The following is a 14,080-nucleotide window of genomic DNA, read 5'->3' as shown; positions in this document are numbered from 1 at the left end:
ACCCTGTGGTCCTCTGCACCCTTCCCTGGGCCTACCTGTGCTCCGAAGAGGCTCCATGCTCCCCCCTGCTTTACCCGACAGACTCTCCACATATGGGATCACCCCGTCTTCCCTAATATATCTGAGTATTTGGGCCCCATGGCTCCTTTTGTACCCTGGCTCTTTCCACCAGCTCTTTGATCTACAGGGTTTTGGACTCTGGTGTAAGCAGGACCACAGACTGCTCCTTCAAGTTCTACCATCAGACCCATCATTGACTATGGCTACCTTGTCCCACTGTTCCCTACATAAGCTACACAGTAGCTACAGAGGCAACAGGCCTTTACTTTCCAATCTATTTCCTCGCTGCTGAATATACTCTTGTATTGTCCGCAGCTCATCCAGACCTTCCATCGTATACACTGACCTGGGAGAAGGAACTTAAGTCGGTTCTTAAGTGAAGTCACCCCCTCCAATATACAGGCATGCTGGCAGCAAATTTTGATCAATACTATAAGTGCATTGTAACTTCTGTCCAAGCGACCCCCCACGGTGGCTCTGGGTGAAAGGGCGAATGAATTTGACTCCAAAGAGAAGTAGAATGTCTGTTAGTGCAGAAATCCGGGAAAGAATAATGTTCACACACCTGGACCCACTTGGTCCATATTAAAATTACTCATCCGAATATCTGGTTTGGGCCAAAAAGGACCCTCCCTCCATTTCTTCTTAGCCATGATGAAGTGCCCACTTTCCTCTCTCCCCCAAACTCCTTGTTTTCTCACCGTTCACACAGTATATTCTTAATGATATTCTCTCTACTTATTTGCCAGTCCTGGGTCGTTTACAGCGGGATAACTTTTGCTGTCTTTTAATTTCTCATCTTTGTACTGTAGATTGATGCTGTATGTGATTACTGTACTCGGTTACTTTATTATAATAAAAAATATATATATTTAAATAAAGCACCCTCTAGGTGGCTAGATAGATCTAAATAAGTTTGGCAGAGTAGGTAAATATAGGTAGGCCTAACTAGTAGCCAAGCCTGTTTTGATCTGGGTTGGGAGTGGCCCAGTGTAGAAAGCTGGTGACTCACAAGCAGCATCATTAAGACCTCCCACTTCTTTCCAGAAGGTTCTGGTACTTTCTGGAAAGAGGTGAAACTGTTTGTGTGTTCTAAAGAGCCTTGACCAATTTCCAACCTGGATTGGCAGGGGGCAGGACTCCTTAAATATCTAGGGTAAGCCAAGCTGGGGAACAGTTCAAGTAGAAGCTGGAGATGGGGTGCTAAGCCTATCTGTAGCCTGGGATGGGGGGGGGGGGTGCGAGCTTGGGCCTGGGCTCAGACAGGACCTTCTAAGAACATATGGAGGTGTCCCGGGCAGGGATGTACGGGAGCAAGGAGAGGAGAGCAAAAGAGAACTGCCAGGCAAGACTTCAGGGAAGAACAGGTCGAAGCCAGAGGGCTGGTGAGTGATGCACAGTCAGCAGCATCGGGGAGGCACGCCTGAGAGGACTGGGAGAGAGCAGTCTGGCATGGGTACAAACCAGGAGAGTGGACAGTGGAAACATGATTAAGAGGGCTGGCAGGGCCTGAAGAGGTGGTATGGGGGGCAGTAGCCATGTGCAAGACAACTAGCACCAAGGACTGTCAATATTTATCCTAGGTCCCTATGGTGCAAAGGGAACTTTCAAGGCTTGGCTGACCCAGTGTGAGGCCTAAATATGTGCTAGTTGGTACTGGAGTGTATATACACAAGGAGTATAGTTTGTTCCATGTAAATATTATGCAATTCAGTGGGCATCCCATCCAAGTTAATTCCCTCAATAAAACAAATGCATGGACTGTTTTTCTGTCTAAAGAGTGACTGGACATCATGTGCCTGGCTGAACAACAGTGGACTACAATACTCAGCAGCCCTCACAAGGGTAGAGCTACAATAAGATTGAACAAAAATATTCTATAAAACCAAAACATTTTCCCTGCATGAAAAGGAAAGAAAATGTTTAGGTAAAATAATTGCACTCTCACTCCCCATTATACTTACCCAAGTCCTCACTCAATCCAGCACGGTGCCCATCTGTAGCAGCTCTCCCTGCGCTTAGGTTTTTCTTAGGTAGCGGGAGCCATTGGCTCCAGCTTCTGTCAGCGAAATCATGTGGCGAGAATGGGGGCACTGCTTAGCTTGTGAGTCTATAGACGCAGGCAGTGCAGGATTGAGCATGCAGACCCCCCCCCCCATCCCCCCTCCCCCCCAATAGCAAGTCACTCTGGGGGCACAATCAGAAGAGGAGCCAGAAGCACCGGTGAGGGACCCGAGAAGAGGTCTGGGGCCAGGAAGGTAAGACTTTACACTTTAAAAATACTTTCTACTAACCTTTGCTTCCCTTTTTCATCAATAGTTTGATCCTGGATAAGATCTCGGCGTGTACGTTCTTTGGAGGTAGCAACAACAGAGGATTGCAACGCCGGCTGAAACATAAAAATAATGGTTACTACCTACAGTCACATACAAATGAGGGTTGTACATTCTCAGTGGTATTACATACTTTTTTATCGTCTCATCCTCAGCGTCGCTTTCCTGGCGTGACTCTCTCCTTTGCCGACGATCCCCGCCCAGCCTGCAATCATTTGCCAAATTCATCTTTGCATATATGCATATAATACAATTTGAATGAAGTAGGCCTAATACTTTCAGGACTAACCTACACTAGCAATTTAGTGACTGGTGACCAGGGACATGTCAGTACAGTGATTCTAAAGCCTGGTGATTTAGCAGGGTTGGGATTACATTTTATCTTCCTACTTTTCGCCATTTCTCATGGAGTGCCGACACTGGTTCAATTCCTGTAATTAGCTGTTTAAAGTTGGGGCATGAGCCATTCATACAAAATCCTGGGATTCATCCAAAAGCCTCCAGGACAATTTAAAAGTAAACATACAGGTTTCCTACACTGTTTCATTACTTGTTTGATGTGTACACAGATTTTAATTGGGTCTTTAAAAGCAATTTACAGTCAGCCAATTTCAACAAAAGGATTTCAATGCCTTGTAAAAATTAGGCAATTCCCAGTAAGTGGTCATATTGCTGACCAGGAAAATCACCAGTGCAGTTTACCCATCAGCATTTCTAGTTCTGAGATTACACACAGCTTTCCTGGCTTGGGCTATATCTATGCCGGGTGCGCATAAGTTGCAGCATTCCCACACCTGCATTCGGCCACACATAAAACGTGATGCTGTAAAAGAAAATGCACATGGGGTGCATTTAACTCAATGGCAAACCCATGCTGCCGTATCCACGCAGTACACAGAGCAGAATTGTGAACTGCGCCTTAAGGAGAACCAAGGATTTAGAGATTGCCTTGCTTTCAAAAGAGCATTCATTGAGAGAAGTTTGACTATTTTGCTACACGAGTCACATTTTAGTAATGCCCTCAATAAAAAAGGCGGAAACCTTGAATTTGACCCACTGTAGCTTTTTAAATCTGGCTAGATGTTTAAGATTTTTGATTCCATCACAGCCACCTAAAACTTAAACTTTAAGGCATAATTTACACCATACATGCAGAAAAATGGATAGAAAAATCCTTAGATTTTACTTGCTAAGACACAAGTTTACATCAGTTTTAATGCACATTTCAGCAAATTGTATACATGTTGCAGATTCCTAAACAAATCCGCACAGGATACTAGTGCTGTGTGTGAACTGGGCATATATATATAAAAAAAAAAAAAAAAAAAAAAAATTTGTTTTCTTTGTGCCCTTGCAGAAGAACATACAGAAAAACTCTGTTTCTGCACATGGTGTGAACAAGGTTTAACTGGTACTAGTACATGTGCAAAAAAGACTTACCTGCTCAGTGCACCTTCAAAGTCCCGCTGTTTGGCTGGGGGTCCTCCTCCACCTTCAGAGAGGCCACGCCTAGCAGAGGAAAGATAACTGGTTATTTTTAAATCCTAGAAGAATGAGCACAGTCTCTTCACTTTAAAGAGGAGCTGCACAAAAAAAAAAAAATATTAAAAGCCAGCAGCTACTAATATTGCAGCTGCTGACTTTTAATAATATCACACTTACCTGTCCCAGGTTCCAGCGATGTCGGCGGCAGATGACGAGCGATCGCTCGTCTCGCTGCAGCCACCGCCGCCATCCTCTGTCAGGGAATCGGGAAGTGAAGCAAGAGGGCTTCACTGCCCGGTTCCCTACTGCGCATGCGCGAGTCGCGCTGCGCTGGTTCCCCGCTGTGTCTCTGGGAACTGTGTGTTTCCCAGAACACAACGGGGGGGGGGGGGGGGGGGGGGGGGGCTTTGCCATGCGGCGGTGGGCGGAGCCATGCGGCGGTCTGGCCGGAAGTGGGTGCAGTTACCTGGATTATCCAGGTAACTGCACCCCCCTCCCCCCGAAAGGTGCCGATTGTGGCACCGGAGGGGGGAGGGATAATACTAGCGGAACTTCCCCTTTAGGGTGAAGAACCGCTTTAAGCCTTTGTAGTCTATTTGTTGTGAGTGGGAACCAGCTTTACATGCTTCTCAAGATGTCCTTTTTCCTGACCATTAACTGAAGAGTCTCCAGAAGAAACTAAAAAGGAAACTGGGATGACAGCTACTCTATATTGGTTCCCATTATATGTACCCATCCTTAAACACAGTCTTAAGTTCCTTGCCAACATATTTTACTCAGCTTCTTCGAGTGCCGGGCTGCAGCGCTATGTATGTATGTATGTATGTATATATATATATATATAATTTGGGGGGGGGGGGTATGCTATGTGAATGGGAACACTGAGGTTTTCTGAAATTTTACTGCAAAAGTGGAAGATTTAAAGGATTCCAAAGACAAGGCAATAAAACACCTCCTCTAGTATGTTCTTCTTTAAAGTGTTACTAAACCCAGGACCCTGTATTCACTATATCTGGTCTCCCACAGTACACAAATGTAATTTTAGTAAATTTAAACTGACAAATATATTTTTTCTCATCAGCAGTTCGATCACTCTTGTGACTTCTATCAGTGTCTGGTTAAAGCTTGTAGAAGGAGTTTTCATTCTCCTATGACCCTTTCTGGACAGTGCTGATCACATGCACCCTCCCAAGGAAGGAAGAAAATAAATAAACCCTCTAGCAATAAACCCCAAGCTGAGCATGTGCAGCTTGCCTCCAGGGGTCCGTTCTATCAGATGGATTGGGGACTGGAAGGGAAGCATCGGAGAAGACAAGATCAAACAGCCGTTTTACACAAGGCAGAGGATTAACCCCTTAGGTTCCACAGCGAGTACAACAAGCATAATATATAAAAAAAAAAAAAAAACCCAACAACACACACTATCCGATTTTACTGTTGTGGGTTTAACACTAAAGCCAAAAACTCCTTCCAACTAAACACCAGTAAACTGATTTCTATGCAGATTCCTACTCTTAGATGGTATCCATAAGTTATCCAAATCATTCATGCCAGGCTCTGTAAAATGAAGCTGGGATTCTCATTCTCAAATGGTGTGTCCATTAAACCCAAAGCCCTAAAACACAGGTACTGAATTTAAAGATAAAATTGGATAGTCACTTACCGTAGCACAATGCCACCACGGCCTCTACCTCCAATCGCATTTGGGCCTGTGATGGTCAGTCGTCTTGCAGGTGCAGGCCTGAAATAAAACAAAAGCAATTAGGTACAACTATGTCGAAGTATAAACTAGTTTTCTTATTTATTCCGGCATGAAGCATTTCAGTTTCTGTTCTGCAAAAAGTAAAAGCAGTCAGTAAATATTTAATCATTAATTTTAGTCTAAACACTTCAAAGACCAACTAGCTTTTCTAAAACAGCTTTATTCCACCAATTCCATAGAAGACACTCACTTGTGCAAATAGCTTGTCTAGGAAGTACAAATTGTCAGCTGTCAGCGTGAGGAGGAGAAAAAAAAAAAAACGCAGATTACAGAACTTTTGTTTACACAAATGATCAGCTGTCATTGGCTGACAGCTGATCACGTGGTAAGGAGCCGATACCGGCCCCTTACTCGGATTGGTGATCACCCGCGACTCAGTGCACGCCCTGCAGGGGGCACGCGGGGAGGACATCCTACGAAATTCAGGTCCACGCTGTGGCCGTCATTCGGCTATAGCACGGACCTCAAGTGTTAAAGAGAGGAGGGCAGCACAGGTTTGGATGGTTTGTTCTACTTTGTACTGTCTTCTGTGTACACTGCAGGATACCAGATCTGTGTGTCCGATTGCATACCAACACCTGCTTGCTAGTGGTGTCTAGAGACTGTCGAGTTTCGAATTGCCATCCATTCACAAAGTCAAGAGGAAAAGGCCATGGCTGGTATTGGCCAGAAGCATCAAGGCTTGTGCAGCTGGTAAGCGTGCACTTTATATGGTGGTGGATTCACAAATGTGAGTCAAACGATTGCCACTCACAGGAGTAGTATCTCATTACTGCTCGTTTTGGTTTCACAAATTGTTAATCCTTTGGAGGACTCGCTGGTTCCATATCATTCTTTGATTTTTGGAGGACTCGCTTGCTCCATACATCATGTTTTGATTTTGGAGGACTCCCTTGTTTTTCTCATATACTCACCAACCATGGGACTCTAGATATTCACTATCATTGTGGGATTCGTCATTTTTTTTATAAGTTATATACTCGTTAATTTTTTTTCATAATTAGTGCGCAGCTCCTTTTGTTATATCTGTTTGTGTCTCGCAATTGCGCTGTGGCCATATTCAGGGTTAATATACAGAGCAGTTTTCTTTTTTGCACACAGTAACACCACCTGCACGGTGGAACAAAATGCTGCTTTGTAATTTTGATGGAAGGGGATAGACACACCCCTTCAACCTGCGCACCCTGGATCACCTTAAACAACAGGTTATAAATAAATCTGTGATAAAGCAACTCATAATAAAGCTCAATGGCATAAGTGATAAAAGGAAACTATGGTTTCATACCGCACTCAAACATCAAATACAAAGCATATAAATAAGCAATAAGAATGATGAAAAAAAATTAAAAAAAATTTGATAAAATTGTGCAATGCCCATACACCGCCACCAAAATCAGTCCAAACAAGTGATTGTGATATCTTCTTAACAATTAAGCCAACAAGTGCCTAATCACGAGTGCTTTCTTCCACCAGCCCCAAGGCAAACATCCTACTCACCAAAGGTATATGACACATGACAGGTAGTCATAACCAGCATGTCAGGCATAAAATCTCCAGGGTACCGGTTCACGAAGTAGCACACCTGCCAGGTAGTAGTATGGTAAACCATAGGTTCAAAAAAAAAAAAAAAAAAAAAAAAAAAAAACACTCCTCAGTGTAGTAAGTTTATCAAATTTACTGATAACAGCTAAAAATTGCACTAACAAAGTAGATCAAGATACGCTCAGAAAAAAAAAGCAGGGGCACCGATCGTGTTCCACCTGCGCACCAAGGAAAGGCAGAAGTGACGTGGCACCAAGCTTGTTTCGTCAGCAGCGTCTGACATCAGGGGCACGTGACTTGTCTGTTTTAGGGCATTGGCAGCAAATTCAAAATGGCCGAATAAAAGAATCCCAACATTTGGGACAATCAAACTTTTTCCATATCACTGTACCCTTACACAACATGCTCCTACAATCAAGTAGGATGGGCAATTGGCCCATAAAAATACAAGACTGAATGATCCAGAATTTCCATCATGGTGAATGACTGTACAGCGCTCAATGTGATCTGTAATGACCCAAACAGTGACAGCAATGCAATTCATCCTATAGGCCTAATTCACAAAGCTTTAAAGTGCAATTTCTTGCTCTCCATTAACATCGACTATTTCTAATCCTTATGCTAGCATTAGTAAAATCGATAGAAAAGTTTATCATATTTACTTGTGAATTATTTTTTTACTACAGATGCACCAAAAAAAATTGAGGCCGAAAATTGTGTTTTTTGGCATTTTGCCAATAAAGAAAAAAAAAAAATGTGCCGATAATGACACTAAAAGTGCACACGATTTTCTGTGATTTTACTGTGCTTATGGTGTGTTTTTCATAGGTTGACACAAAAACCACATCAACATGTGCGTGCTCAATGCATTTCGATGAGGTGGTGCATTTTTTTATTTTTTTTTAACAGACCAACAACGCAGCAAGATTTTGAACACCACAATGGAAGCTCAATGAACTAGTGTGAAGACATGCATTCAATTTAAAGGGATACATTTTTCTTGTGCTAAAGGTGCCGATAATGGCTGGCAAATTCATATTTATTAAAATTCAGGATATTATTTACAATTGTATATAAAAATATTTTTGTTTTTGGCAAAGCACATCCTGCATTTTCGGTACCCCCTCAAATTTTTTTACATTTCTTCAGTTAATTCCTAGTTAATGAACTTAGGCAAGTTGTCATACATCCCAGGAGTCATTCAGGGAGGGGTTTCTCAGCTAAGCACACCCTCCTGCCTGTATGCCTGAGCTAAGGGCAGATGAATTCAATAAATTAAATGTTACATAATCTGCCCTTAGGCAAGATAGCCACAGCCAGAAATGCTGGGGGCAAAATAAAGCATGGAGCCATGGATGAATGAGGGAGTTTGCTTTGAATATTAAAAATCAGTTAAATATGTTCGATTTGTGGTTCTGCTTTTTTAAAAAAAAAAGAAAAAAAGGCACAGATCTTCACTTTAGCCATGCGACTAATTTTCAAATCTCACTGAACACAAATAAAATTGAAGATGAACAATCGCCTGTGTGAAAAATTTGTGTACTGGGCGGTTCTACTGCTTTTCTCCGAAAATGCCTGGGTCTTTTATTAATTTTGGCAACAAAAGACACAGTAGGGCTTATTTTCATGGTAGGTTTTATCATGTAATGTGTTGTCTTCTCTCCCTCCCTGCCAGGACTCCCCAGTGTGAACAGAGTCAAAATGCTTGTAAAATCCTATAACCCAGTCTGTTACAGCAGTACATAATGTACAGTGTGTGTTTCCATAATATAATTGTGTCATATACCTGCCTTATAGTGCCACTTGGCACTTCCTTGACCCCCCCTGGAGCTCTGTTCCCTGCTCTGAGCACTGCAGAGGAGGGGCTGATATCCCCGCCCCCCCCCCCCCCCCCCGCTGACAGCTGGGAGAAGAGGAGGATGGGAACAGGAGGTCAGCTGAGCACCGAGCGGGGCTGTAACAAAAAGGTATTTGGCACAATTACAGAAGCACACACTGTACATTATATACTACAGTAAGACTGGGTTATAGGATTTTACAAACATTTTAAACTAGGGCTTATTTTTGGGGTAGGGCTTATATTGCAGCCCTCCTGGAAAATAACTCTAGGTCTTATTTTCGGGGAAACACGGTATTGTTATCCCTAAAGCGAGAACTCTCAATAAGCTAGAAAGGATATTCGACCACCAGGTATACCTTTTCCTTGTTTACACGTGTGGCTGAGGAGCAAAAATAGTCGGTTAAGGGTTAAGTCATGTTTTTGCTGCTGCCCCCCCAATTTGCTAGATAACATAACCAGCAGCCACGTTAGTACATGTTGTTGCAGTGCAGTAAAAGGTATAAATGTTACTGAACCACCACCAAACCCCATCATGGGATTCAAAGATTTTTAACCACTTGCATACCGGGCCAATTCAAACTCTCCTATATGTAAAAATATGCATTTTTTTGCTATAAAATTACGTTGACTGCTGACCAGGATATCTGGTTGTACTGACTCATTGCAGACACCGATCATCTGCCTCCCCTTGCTGTGCTGCCAGTGTCCCCTCTTTCTCCCTCTGGCTGCATTACAGGACCCCGCGTGCCCCTTTCTCCCACACAGCTGCCAGCTTCCTTCCTCTCCTGCCAGCTGCAGCAGGCACACAGTGTGTGTCCATTCATTACTATGCTCCAGTTCGTGAATGAGCAGGAAGCCTCAGAGCGCTTCCTATTCATCTGTGCAGATGAGGCTACAGATAAAAGGATGGATAAATCTATGTCCTCAGTTACTTTTGGCTGGGGGAAGGGGGCTGTCAGGTAGGCTGTATGGGGCCCCATGATTTCTAACATCAGTCCTGCCTGTAAAAGTGATCCAGCAGCTGTATAGCCGCTCTGATTGCTTTAACATTGTGCAGAATTGCCCGCTGTAAAAAAAAACAAAAAAACACGATGCTGGGATTAAGGTCGTAGCCGGTATAACCATCTGTATACGAGGCTAAACAGCTGTACTAAGGTGGTTAAAATTGTACCCCCTAATGGGCTCGCTTTACTGCCCCTCTGAAACAGCGACCTGCAGTACGCCTCCTCCTGATTGGCTGCTGTATGCAGGGAACGCCTGTATATGCGGTTGCAGCGCCGTCCTATGCACTTGAGTGGTTCAATCAAATAAATAGGAGCGTGTTGCAACCACACGTACTGTGAGGTATGCCAGGCGGTCGCTGCATACAGCGGCCAATCAGAAGAAGGCTCACTGCAGATGGGAAATTTAAAAGGTGTCCTCAGAGTGACATTTATTAAGCTGGGAACATGCCGGTTATCAAACAGTCACTGTGGATGAATCTTCCATCTGCATCTGAGTGATTCACCGTCAGCAGTGAATGTTTGGTGGAAGTCACATTCCCCCTAGGATGGGCTATGCAGGGGATAGAGGACTACAAGTCCCAGCATGCTTTGCGGAGCCCGGCCTGTCCTCTCTCTGCGCAGACTCCATAGAGGATGGAGTCCAGGCCATGCGGCTCCTCTCCGGATCCCCCTCAGGACTCCCCCACACCGCCCCCCGCAGGGCCGCCTCCTACCTGCTATCGTTCGGGTCGCGGCCGGTCAGTTTGCGGATATTCTCATCCACATTCTTCAGGTTCTCCTTCGCCTTCTCTAGTTGCTCTTGCAGAGTGCGCACAGCTACCGCCATCTTGTCCGCCCAACTCGCTTCTCAATCTCTTCCGGGTTATGGCGGCGGACGGACCAGTGATCCCACACACTTCTCCCCAGGGTTAGCGGAAGTGACGAGGCAAAGGCTGGTCATACCAGCCTACGATTTCCACCAATCCCGGAAGGGGGCGTGGTTTACGCTAAAGGCGCGAAATGAGCGTAAATAAGGCGTAGGGCGGGCATAACTTAACCTAAGTGTAGAGTGGGCGTAAACTAGGCGTAGACAGTGGACATAAAATAAACAAAAATTAGGCTTAAAGTAATTGTATAGTCATTTTTATGACTTTTACCTACAGGAAAGTCTATAATAAGGCTTACCTGTAGGTAAAAAAAAAATCTCCTAAACTTGTACGGTTTAGGAGATATTCCCCTCGCAATGCGCCGCTGACTGCAGCGGCGCATGCACACATGGGATTCTCGGCTGAAAGTCCGGCAGACGGCGGACCCTGCCGGAAAGAAGTCTCCCATGCGCATGTGCGGGAGTGACGATATCGTGGCTCCGGCCACTCACAGCGCCGGAGCCGCAATACCCGGAAGAAACGCTGAGGGAACATGTCAGCTCCCTCGGCGTGTATTGAGCCAGATGTCGGGGCCTCGTTCTAAGGTAAATATTTCATAATGAGCTAGTATGCAGTGCATACTAGCTCATTATGCCTTTTCCTTTGCAGGTCAGGAAAAAAAAAAAAAACTTCAGCAGGTATACAACCGCTTTAAGCATAATTTTGATGTTGCATTTTGAAAAAAGTCAGCAGTTGGAAGGTAGCGGAGGCAATGTTGGTACACCCCGCACTGCTCAGCGCTAAATCTTTGGACTTTAAAAAGCCTTATGCCCCGTACACACAATCGGACTTTCCACCAGCAAAACCGTGGAATTTTGTCCGAAGGGCGTTGGCCTAAACTTGTCTTGCATACACACGGTGTCGGCCACACAAATGTTGGCCAACAAATACGAACGTAGTATGTTGTTTTTCAGCTCTTTAGCGCCACCCTTTGGGCTCCTTCAGCTAATTTTGTGTTAGTAGAAGTTTGGTGAGTGTTGATTTGCACTTTTCTTTTCGCGTTTTTCATTTCGCGCTTTTCAGTTAGTTTCTGAACGGCCGTTCGTCAACCAGACATGTTGCGGAATCGGAGGAGATAACATGTTATTTATTATTGGCCTTGGAGTTATTGCTTTGACATTATTTTTTTGGTTGAATAATGATGATTTGATTTGGTATATTTTCTATATTTTTGTATGCATAGAATGCACTTTTTGGTTAAGTTCTATTGGCAGATAGCATGTCTAATTTTATTTGTTTTCTTTAGTTAATGCACAATAAAAAAAATAGTAGAGAATAATACTTGGCTATGTGTTTTACTTCAAATGACAGTTTGGAAGTAGGAAGTTACATTTAAAAAAATACAATGTAAAATTGACAAGGGACACCAACATACTTGTATCTTTGATCTTAAAAACTACGGGATAATGGTGTTATGGTAACTTGCCCAAATATTAAAAAAACAAACAAAAAAAAAACATAATAATATTATTCTTGATATCACTAGAAAAAAAAGACTTTGGAAATTCATTTGCAATAACTCCATCAGTATCACCAGCAAAGCAACTTCATTATTATCCCATTAAAGAAGAAGAGAATGTGCGTTGCATTTTGGGATTTCATAGTTCGCTGCGTCACGAATCTTAATTCTCCATTACGAACACTAGTTTACAAGACCGGCCACTTCTGCTTCCGAGCATGCATGACTTTTGTCTAAAGGACTTGTGTGCACACGATCAGAAAATCCAACAACAAACATTTGTTGGTGGAGAATGTGAAGACATGCTAGCCAACATTTGTTGGGGGAAAGTCTGACAACAATTGTCTGATGGAGTGTACACACGGTCAGATTTTCCGCCAACAGCCTGACATCAAACATTTCCCTTTGGAAAATCAGATCGTGTGTACGGGACTTTAGGCTGATGTTCTGTCAGATTCGGTGACTCGTTAGAATGTGTAATGGAAGTGGAGTTCTCTTGCCGCCATCTTGCTACACCCCTGGTACTCCTCCACAGTAGGGATACACTGAGAAGGGGGCAAGCAGACCCACAAGAGTTTTGCATTTCACAGTTATTTTTAACAGAAAACGTAGCATATATGGTGAAATACAGTATTTAGAAATCCATCGGACTGTTCACATGCTGAATTATAAAAGCAGTGCTGTTCTTTCACATTAGCAAACCTGTGAAATCATGAGCAGTTTGCCGCTGCTTTTAAAAACATCTAAACAGTTTGTCGGACTTCTAAATATTGTATTTCACTTTATAAGCTCAGTTTCCTGTTAAAAATAACTGTGGAATGCAAAACTTTCCCTGTATAGCTGACATCCGCTTCTCTTCTCTCCCTCCCGCGGCTGTCGGCTAAAATGCTATACAGGGAGATTGAAATTTAAATTTAACTGTATCACCACAAGATGGCATTGTGTATACAGATAGGTATAAATATGCCAACGTCCTAAATATATTGCAAAATGTATTCAAAAGAAGGAAACATGGACTTTAGAGGCACATCTGTAGCGTTGAAATACAAAATTAACTTTTATTAATCTTTAAAATTCACATTATTGACATGACATGTTAAAAATAAAACATGCTGTTTGGTCTAAATGACGCTCACACCACCTAACACAACCATTACCACAGTGGAACAGAGCGATCAATAATGGTTCAAAATGAGATGATGTCAAATAGAAGGAGAGACAGATTCTCTCTGTCTGGAGAGATACGGACGGTGGGTCTTCGTCACATTTACTGGCTCTGGCTTTAATACTGTTGGAGGTCTACTGGCCCCCTACAATTAAAGTGGACTTTACATAGAAATAGCCATATTGGGCTTCCCCTTTTCATGTGTATGGTACTAGTGCCTGGTTCAAAGTTCCCTAGTTTGGCTGTTGAGGATATGGTTATTACCCCTGTCCCACACAAGTTATAAGGACCCTTCAAGCTCTATATTGCTTAAGGCAGGGGTGCCCAACCAGTGGCCCGCGGATCCCTCTGATGTAGCCCGCGACCTCCTTCTCTGGGATGGTGGTTTGACAAGCCCAAATCACAGGTTGCTGACCCACCATCCCAGAGCATCAGTGTTGTGAATGAAGCCGGCGGTAGAGAAAGCAAGAAGCTGCAAAGCCGAGCCATATAGGCTGATGCTTCCTGTATAGCGCCAGCTCCTGT

At 43.6% G+C, this 14,080-nt stretch overlaps 1 protein-coding gene across 1 annotated transcript in view; it reads right to left on the bottom strand.

Moving 5' to 3' along the window:
• The window catches only part of PNN (pinin, desmosome associated protein), a gene marked incomplete in the record, with an annotated part of 12,558 nt that extends 1,606 nt beyond the window's left edge, over positions 1 to 10,952 (bottom strand). Inside the window, 4 exon segments of the mRNA XM_077464545.1 lie at positions 2,538 to 2,598; positions 3,834 to 3,902; positions 5,542 to 5,619; positions 10,740 to 10,952. Of these exon segments, the coding sequence (XP_077320671.1) occupies positions 2,538 to 2,598; positions 3,834 to 3,902; positions 5,542 to 5,619; positions 10,740 to 10,852 (321 nt within the window).
• Between the last annotated feature and the right edge of the window lie 3,128 nt (positions 10,953 to 14,080).

Source organism: Lithobates pipiens, unplaced genomic scaffold, assembly GCF_037356315.1.
Source record: "Lithobates pipiens isolate NorthernLeopardFrog02 unplaced genomic scaffold, aLitPip1_a1.2 Scaffold_30, whole genome shotgun sequence".
Lineage (NCBI taxonomy): Eukaryota > Metazoa > Chordata > Amphibia > Anura > Ranidae > Lithobates > Lithobates pipiens.
The sequence above is the reverse complement of the archived record's forward strand: the minus strand, read 5'-3'. Positions and strand labels throughout refer to the sequence as shown.